General features: G+C 42.8%; 1 protein-coding gene across 1 annotated transcript in view; it reads left to right on the top strand.

The window, feature by feature from the left end:
• The window catches only part of LOC110515808 (receptor tyrosine-protein kinase erbB-4), a 478,553-nt gene that overhangs the window by 372,577 nt on the left and 95,976 nt on the right, over positions 1 to 10,000 (top strand). The window contains 2 exon segments of the mRNA XM_090239673.1: positions 32 to 105; positions 1,430 to 1,520. Of these exon segments, the coding sequence (XP_090095799.1) occupies positions 32 to 105; positions 1,430 to 1,520 (165 nt within the window).

The raw sequence follows: 10,000 nt of genomic DNA on the forward strand, positions 1-10,000 counted from the left end.
TCTCTCTCCTGTTCTCTCTGATGGGCCATAGGGATATGTACCATGGTATAGGGGCCTTGGACCCGGAGCGGCTCAACGTGTTCCGCACAGTGAGAGAGATCACAGGTGACACACACACACACACACACACACACACACACACACACACACACACACACACACACACACACACACACACACACACACACACACACACACACACATACACACACACACACACACACACACACACACACTCAGCTGCTGCTGGGAGACATGGGAGGAAACATATGAGAGTGAGGATTAGAGTGAGAGAAGGAATGTATTGACTCGGTGTGTGTGTGTGTGTGTGTGTGTGTGTGTGTGTGTGTGTGTGTGTGTGTGTGTGTGTGTGTGTGTGTGTGTGTGTGTGTGTGTGTGTGTGTGTGTGTGTGTGTGTGTGTACGTGTACTGTACGTGTGGGGTGTGTGTGTATTTATTCTTCTGATAATGCCCATTAGGACTTGTATAAAGGGATGAGCTATACCTCGTCTGTAAAACCTTTTGTCATATTAAACCCTGCGACTCGCGGTTGAGCCAAATAGCTAATGGAGTGAAACTTCATTTTCATAATGAAAACCAGGGCAATAAGGAAGAGCAACGACCAATATCTCTCCAAGGCAGGGCCTATACTGTCCACTTCAATGGGCACACAAATGCACACACACACACCCACACCCACACACACACACACACACACACACACACACACACACACACACACACACGCACAATATTATCTATCATTAAGGCAAATGCAACAGTCGTATTATGCCCAGTGATGTTAAACTCATTCAGCTAATCAGTTGGATATTGTCTTTACCCAATACATTTCCTTTAAAGAAATGGGATCCTTGTAAGAAGCACATAAAAGCAATGAAAGTGTATCTTCCCCCTCTAAATACCTCCTTCATCAAATAGGAGAACATTCAGTTCTTCTCTGTGGGGTAATAAAGACAGAGTTGTTATGCTCCCATTCAGATTCAGTTTTTCTCATCACTGATAAACTTTTCAAAGTTCTACACATGTAAGATCTTAATTTGAGCCAGTTTGCTACAGCAGGCAACAGGAAATGTAAATGATTATGTAGATTATAATGAATGGACATTTTTTGTAGGAGTTGATACATTTATTGTTAGGGCAGATAAATTCTGACATTTTCAAGTGGAAATCACAAACTTTAAAATCCTTTTTGAACCTTGAATACACTACAATTTTGCATTTCCTGCCGTGCATGAAAATTCTCAGCAACAAAAGAGTGATCAAATTAAGATCATCCATCTGTACTAGACAGTCTAGTCTTTTGGTCATCTTCATTCATGCGGCATCAGAAGCACATAAAGACATTGAACTTATAATGAGTTGTTATAATCAGTGTGTGTTTGTCTGTGGGTTGCCATTTCTCCTCTAGGGTTCCTCAATATCCAGTCCTGGCCAGAGAACATGACAGACCTCGGTGTCTTCTCCAATCTGGCAACCATCGGTGGGAGATCACTGTACAGGTAACAGTCAGAAATCAACTCATTAATTACCTTATAGTACATTTTATTATTATTATTTTATCATTTCAGTTTTGCGTCAAAAAGGAGCGTAAAATCACCAGGTATAAAATAATCTATGTATTTAGGAAGTCTGTTCCCACGTATTCCCACCAGGTATAAAATAATCTATGTATTTAGGGAATCTGTTCCCAAGTATTCCCACCAGGTATAAAATAATCTATGTATTTAGGAAGTCTGTTCCCACGTATTCCCACCAGGTATAAAATAATCTATGTATTTAGGAAGTCTGTTCCCAGGTATTCCCACCAGGTATAAAATAATCTATGTATTTAGGGAGTCTGTTACCAAGTATTCCCACCAGGTATAAAATAATCTATGTATTTAGGGACTCTGTTCCCAAGTATTCCCACCAGGTATAAAATAATCTATGTATTTAGGGAATCTGTTCCCAAGTATTCCCACCAGGTATAAAATAATCTATGTATTTAGGGAATCTGTTCCCAAGTAGTCCCACCAGGTCTAAAATAATCTATGTATTTAGGGAATCTGTTCCCAAGTAGTCCCACCAGGTCTAAAATAATCTATGTATTTAGGGAATCTGTTCCCACGTATTCCCACCAGGTATAAAATAATCTATGTATTTAGGGAATCTGTCCCCAAGTATTCCCACCAGGTATAAAATAATCTATGTATTTAGGAAGTCTGTTCCCAAGTATTCCCACCAGGTATAAAATAATCTATGTATTTAGGGAATCTGTCCCCAAGTATTCCCACCAGGTATAAAATAATCTATGTATTTAGGGAATCTGTTCCCAAGTATTCCCACCAGGTATAAAATAATCTATGTATTTAGGGAATCTGTCCCCAAGTATTCCCACCAGGTATAAAATAATCTATGTATTTAGGGAATCTGTTCCCACGTATTCCCACCAGGTATAAAATAATCTATGTATTTAGGGAATCTGTCCCCAAGTATTCCCACCAGGTATAAAATAATCTATGTATTTAGGGAATCTGTTCCCAAGTATTCCCACCAGGTATAAAATAATCTATGTATTTAGGGAATCTGTCCCCAAGTATTCCCACCAGGTATAAAATAATCTATGTATTTAGGAAGTCTGTTCCCAAGTATTCCCACCAGGTATAAAATAATCTATGTATTTAGGGAATCTGTTCCCAAGTATTCCCACCAGGTATAAAATAATCTATGTATTTAGGGACTCTGTTCCCAAGTATTCCCACCAGGTATAAAATAATCTATGTATTTAGGGAATCTGTCCCCAAGTATTCCCACCAGGTATAAAATAATCTATGTATTTAGGGAATCTGTCCCCAAGTATTCCCACCAGGTATAAAATAATCTATGTATTTAGGGAATCTGTCCCCAAGTATTCCCACCAGGTATAAAATAATCTATGTATTTAGGGAATCTGTCCCCAAGTATTCCCACCAGGTATAAAATAATCTATGTATTTAGGGAATCTGTCCCCAAGTATTCCCACCAGGTATAAAATAATCTATGTATTTAGGGAATCTGTCCCCAAGTATTCCCACCAGGTATAAAAGAGACAGATGTGACGGTGTCTCAATATAATCAAGATATGAAATGATTGTTATTTTCAAAAACAACCTCTTTTTGGGCTTGTGGTCAATTTGCAGTGTATAAATTTGCATAAATTATCAGAATGATATTCCGGGCTGAATCTAGCTGGCTGCCCCTGAAATACACCAATATGGGGGTTTACAACAATCACACAGTGTAGGACTATAACAATGTGTGCTGAGAGGCGGGAAGCAACTTCAGGAAGTGAGTGTTTTAACAAATAAACCCAACATTAAACACAACAAGAAACAGGAACAACACAGACACTAAACACTGGAGCAGAAACCATAACGCCTGGGGAAAGAACCAAAGGGAGTGACAGATATAGGGAAGGTAATCAGGAAGGTGATGGAGGCCAGGTGAGTGATGACGCACAGGTGCACGTAACGATGGTGACAGGTGTGCACCATAATGAGCAGCCTGGTGACCTAGAGGCCGGAGAGGGTGCACACATGACAAGTACTTGCATTCCACACACACAGGGAAACACAGAACTGTTTAATGTTGGCCCTTGTCTTCCTCCTCCTCTTCCTCCTCCTCCTCGTCTCTGTTCTTCTGTTCCTACTCTTTATTCCTCTGCTCTACTCTCCCCTCTATTTCTCTCTCCAAAAGAATAAAGACATTTCAAATGTCATATTATGTCTATATACAGTGTTGTAACGATGTGCAAATAGTTTAAGTATAAAAGGGAAAATAAATAAACATAAATACAGGTAGTATTTACAATGGTGTTTGTTTTTCACTGCTTGCCCTTTTCATGTGGCAGCAGGCCACAAATCTTGCTGCTGTGATGTCACACTGTGGTATTTCACCCAGTAGATATGGGTTTGGGTTTGTTTTCAAATTCTTTGTGGATCTGTGTAATCTGAGGGAAATATGTCTCTCTAATATGGTCATACATTGGGCAGGAGGTTAGGAAGTGCAGCTCGGTTTCCACCTCATTTTGTGGGCAGTGAGCACATAGCCTGTCTTCTCTTGAGAGCCAGGTCTGTCTACGGCAGCCTTTCTCAATAGCAAGGCTATGCTCACTGAGTCTGTACATAGTCAAAGCTTTCCTTAAATTTGGGTCAGTCACAGTGGTCAGGTATTCTGCCACTGTGTACTCTCTGTTTAGGGCCAAATAGCATTCTAGTTTGCTCTGTTTTTTGGTTAATTATTTTTGGTTGGGTCTAATTGTGCTGCTGTCCTGGGGCTCTGTGGGGTCTGTTTGTGTTTGCGAACAGAGCCCCAGGACCAGCTTGCTTAGGGGACTCTTCTCCAGGTTCATCTCTCTGTAGGTGATGGCTTTGTTATGGAAGGTTTGGGAATCGCTTCCTTTTAGGTGGTTGTAGAATTTAACGTCTCTTTTCTGGATTTTGATAATTTGATGAGACATTATTTTGTGTTTTACATCGTACACAGAGGATACTTTTAGCAGAATTCTGTGTGCAGAGTCTCAATTTGGTGTTTGTCCAATTTTGTGAATTCTTGGTTGGTGAGTGGACCCCATACCTCTCTCTCCCCGTCTCTCTCTCCCCGTCTCTCTCTCCCTCTCTCTCTCTCTCTCTCTCTCTCTCTCTCTCTCTCTCTCTCTCTCTCTCGCGCGCTGTCTCTCTATCAGTCTCTCTCTCTCTCTCTCTCTTCCTCTCTCTCTCACTCAATTCAATTCAATTCAAGGGCTTTATTGGCATGGGAAACATGTGTTAACATTGCCAAAGCAAGTGAGGTAGACAACATACAAAGTGAAAATATAAAGTGAAAAACAACAAAAATTAACAGTAAACATTACACATACAGAGGTTTCAAAACAGTAAAGACATTACAAATGTCATATTATATATATATATACAGTGTTTTAACAATGTACAAATGGTTAAAGGACACAAGATAAAATAAATAAGCATAAATATGGGTTGTATTTACAATGGTGTGTGTTCTTCACTGGTTGCCCTTTTCTCGTGGCAACAGGTCACAAATCTTGCTGCTGTGATGGCACACTGTGGAATTTCACCCAGTAGATATGGGAGTTTTTCAAATTTGGATTTGTTTTCGAATTCTTTGTGGATCTGTGTAATCTGAGGGAAATATGTCTCTCTAATATGGTCATACATTGGGCAGGAGGTTAGGAAGTGCAGCTCAGTTTCCACCTCATTTTGTGGGCAGTGAGCACATAGCCTGTCTTCTCTTGAGAGCCATGTCTGCCTACGGCGGCCTTTCTCAATAGCAAGGCTATGCTCACTGAGTCTGTACATAGTCAAAGCTTTCCTTAATTTTGGGTCAGTCACAGTGGTCAGGTATTCTGCCGCTGTGTACTCTCTGTTTAGGGCCAAATAGCATTCTAGTTTGCTCTGTTTTTTTGTTAATTCTTTCCAATGTGTCAAGTAATTATCTTTTTGTTTTCTCATGATTTGGTTGGGTCTAATTGTGCTGTTGTCCTGGGGCTCTGTAGGGTGTGTTTGTGTTTGTGAACAGAGCCCCAGGACCAGCTTGCTTAGGGGACTCTTCTCCAGGTTCATCTCTCTGTAGGTGATGGCTTTGTTATGGAAGGTTTGTGAATCACTTCCTTTTAGGTGGTTGTAGAATTTAACGGCTCTTTTCTGGATTTTGATAATTAGTGGGTATCGGCCTAATTCTGCTCTGCATGCATTATTTGGTGTTCTACGTTGTACACGGAGGATATTTTTGCAGAATTCTGCGTGCAGAGTCTCAATTTGGTGTTTGTCCCATTTTGTGAAGTCTTGGTTGGTGAGCGGACCCCAGACCTCACAACCATAAAGGGCAATGGGCTCTATGACTGATTCAAGTATTTTTAGCCAAATCCTAATTGGTATGTTGAAATTTATGTTTCTTTTGATGGCATAGAATGCCCTTCTTGCCTTGTCTCTCAGATCGTTCACAGCTTTGTGGAAGTTACCTGTGGCGCTGATGTTTAGGCCAAGGTATGTATAGTTTTTTGTGTGCTCTAGGGCAACAGTGTCTAGATTGAATTTGTATTTGTGGTCCTGGTGACTGGACCTTTTTTGGAACACCATTATTTTGGTCTTACTGAGATTTACTGTCAGGGCCCAGGTCTGACAGAATCTGTGCATAAGATCTAGGTGCTGCTGTAGGCCCTCCTTGGTTGGTGACAGAAGCACCAGATCATCGGCAAACAGCAGACATTTGACTTCGGATTCTAGCAGGGGGAGGCCGGGTGCTGCAGACTTTTCTAGTGCCCGCGCCAATTCGTTGATATATATGTTGAAGAGGGTGGGGCTTAAACTGCATCCCTGTCTAACCCCACGACCCTGTGTGAAGAAATGTGTGTGTTTTTTGCCAATTTTAACCGCACACTTGTTGTTTGTGTACATGGATTTTATAATGTCGTATGTTTTACCCCCAACACCACTTTCCATCAGTTTGTATAGCAGACCCTCATGCCAGATTGAGTCGAAGGCTTTTTTGAAATCAACAAAGCATGAGAAGACTTTGCCTTTGTTTTGGTTTGTTTGGTTGTCAATTAGGGTGTGCAGGGTGAATACATGGTCTGTTGTACGGTAATTTGGTAAAAAGCCAATTTGACATTTGCTCAGTACATTGTTTTCATTGAGGAAATGTACGAGTCTGCTGTTAATAATAATGCAGAGGATTTTCCCAAGGTTACTGTTGACACATATTCCACGGTAGTTATTGGGGTCAAATTTGTCTCCACTTTTGTGGATTGGGGTGATCAGTCCTTGGTTCCAAATATTGGGGAAGATGCCAGAGCTAAGTATGATGTTAAAGAGTTTTAGTATAGCCAATTGGAATTTGTTGTCTGTATATTTGATCATTTCATTGAGGATACCATCAACACCACAGGCCTTTTTGGGTTGGAGGGTTTTTATTTTGTCCTGTAACTCATTCAATGTAATTGGATAATCCAGTGGGTTCTGGTAGTCTTTAATAGATGATTCTAAGATCTGTATTTGATCATGTATATGTTTTTGCTCTTTATTCTTTGTTATAGAGCCAAAAAGATTGGAGAAGTGGTTTACCCATACATCTCCATTTTGGATAGATAATTCTTCTTGTTGTTGTTTGTTTAGTGTTTTCCAATTTTCCCAGAAGTGGTTAGAGTCTATGGATTCTTCAATTGCATTGAGCTGATTTCTGACATGCTGTTCCTTCTTTTTCCGTAGTGTATTTCTGTATTGTTTTAGTGATTCACCATAGTGAAGGCGTAGACTCAGGTTTTCCGGGTCTCTATGTTTTTGGTTGGACAGGTTTCTCAATTTCTTTCTTAGATTTTTGCATTCTTCATCAAACCATTTGTCATTATTGTTAATTTTCTTCGGTTTTCTATTTGAGATTTTTAGATTTGATAGGGAAGCTGAGAGGTCAAATATACTGTTAAGATTTTCTACTGCCAAGTTTACACCTTCACTATTACAGCGGAACGTTTTACCCAGGAAATTGTCTAAAAGGGATTGAATTTGTTGTTGCCTAATTGTTTTTTGGTAGGTTTCCAAACTGCATTCCTTCCATCTATAGCATTTCTTAATGTTACTCAGTTCCTTTGGCTTTGATGCCTCATGATTGATTATTGCTCTGTTTAAGTAGACTGTGATTTTGCTGTGGTCTGATAGGGGTGTCAGTGGGCTGACTGTGAACGCTCTGAGAGACTCTGGGTTGAGGTCGGTGATAAAGTAGTCTACAGTACTACTGCCAAGAGATGAGCTATAGGTGTACCTACCATAGGAGTCCCCTCGAAGCCTACCGTTGACTATGTACATACCCAGCGTGCGACAGAGCTGCAGGAGTTGTGACCCGTTTTTGTTGGTTATGTTGTCATAGTTGTGCCTAGGGGGGCATATGTGGGAGGGAATGCTGTCACCTCCAGGCAGGTGTTTGTCCCCCTGTGTGCTTAGGGTGTCAGGTTCTTGTCCGGTTCTGGCATTTAGGTCGCCACAGACTAGTACATGTCCCTGGGCCTGGAAATGATTGATTTCCCCCTCCAGGATGGAGAAGCTGTCTTCATTAAAATATGGGGATTCTAGTGGGGGGATATAGGTAGCACACAGGAGGACATTTTTCTCTGTTAGGATAATTTCCTTTTGAATTTCTAGCCAAATGTAAAATGTTCCTGTTTTGATTAATTTAATGGAGTGAGTTAGGTCTGCTCTATACCAAATTAGCATACCCCCTGAGTCCCTTCCCTGTTTCACACCTGGTAGTTTGGTGGATGGGACTACCAGCTCTCTGTAACCTAGAGGGCAACCAGTGGGTCCGTCTCCTCTATACCAGGTTTCTTGCAGGATGACAATGTCTGTATTACCGATTTCTTTGGTGAAGTCCGGGTTTCTGCTCTTTAGGCCAAAGGCAGATGACCTCAGGCCTTGGATATTCCATGATAATATAGTGAAGGCTTTTTGTTCCATAGAGTGTCCAATGTTGTTGGTCGTGGTTTGGCCTCAGGCCAGTAAGTGTGAGCAGAGCCTGCTGAGCATCTGGTACATGCCATTGGCTTCGGCGAGTGTGAGAGTGGGGGTTGGGACTGTTTGCCCGCTCACTACCTGGGCGTATGTGTGGCTTCCATGTTGAGGCCCTCTTTGCGGGGGTGGGGTGCATGGGGTGGGCAGGAGTGGCATAGGTCTGACCTGGGTGGGCCTAAATGGGGTGTGGGCATGGTTGACGTGGGGGGGTGTTGATTGGTTGGGGTGGGGGTGTGGATGTGTCTGGGTGTACTGTGGTCTGGATGTAATTCCTCTTGGCGTGGGTCCTCTATGTGTAGGTCCAGGGGGGGGTCCTGCAGATCTGGGAGGGTGTCTCGCTGGTCTGGATGGGGTGTCTATTGATCTGTTGCTCCTGTGTGAAGTGTTGGGGATACGTTTGAGAGCGATGTCCTTTAGAGTTCGGGCAAAGGTGGGCACTGCTGCCTTGTAGAGGTGGACCTGGTCATAGAGGCTGTTCAAGTCCAGGGTGGAGTGGTGGGCCAGGAAAACGTTTGGTTTTGAGGCACAGTCACGGGAAATACTTGCATTTACCCGCTGTATTGTGGCAGGGTGGAAGTCTTTTCGTGGTAGCAGGGTGGAGATAACCACTTGTGCGTTGGGGAAAGTAGAAGAAGCTTTTTCAATCACTCTCTTCAGTGCTGTGGCCACTCTTTCCTGCAGTGCTCTCAGGTCGTTTGTGCCTGTGTGTATTATTATGTGGCTGGGTGAGCCTAGTTTGGCCTCAGACAGAAGGTCGAGGGCACGCTGGGTGTTTGGACACCAGAGTTTAGACACACTGTGTTTGGGAAAAAGTTTTTTTTCTTCTATATATTTCCCATTTGAGTCCATAAGTAGTACAATCTGTGTCTTGTGTTTGTCCTCAGTGGGTGTGGGGGGGTTGTCAAAAGGGCTATCAGGGTGGCTGACAGGGGGGGTGCTCAGAGGGGGTGAGAGCCTCTGGGCTTGGGGTTCTTCATTTGTCTGTTCTGCTGTGATTTCGACTCTATGGTCAGGGTCTGGTGTGGACTGTTCTGCTGTGGTGTCGACTCTATGTTCAGGGTCTGGTGTGGACTGTTCTGCTGTGGTGTCGAGACTTTTGTTGGGTGCTGAAGTGGGCTGTTCTGCTGGCTTCTCTGTGGGGGTGGCCACCTCTCTAGTGGGTTGTTCTCTGTCACACGCCGTCCCCATCAACTTCTCCTCCATCCCCCTCAACCTCTCCTCCACCAGCAGTCTGATACTCTCCTCTAGTGCTCTGTTCTGCTCCTCTTTCTCCTGTTGTATTTGTCTCACCACTGTCCAAAGTGCAGATATGTCTCTGTCCACCTCCAGCTCTCCGGGTCTGGTTAAGGGGCTGTTGTTGTGCTGGACTGTTGTCTGGGTCTGCGCTGACTGAAGTGTAATCACCTGCTGTTCCAGCTCCACCTGTCTTACCTCCAGCTGGGTGA

The sequence above is a fragment of the Oncorhynchus mykiss genome, chromosome 7 (assembly GCF_057628025.1).
Source record: "Oncorhynchus mykiss isolate SJ-2025 chromosome 7, ASM5762802v1, whole genome shotgun sequence".
NCBI classification, from domain to species: Eukaryota; Metazoa; Chordata; class Actinopteri; order Salmoniformes; family Salmonidae; genus Oncorhynchus; species Oncorhynchus mykiss.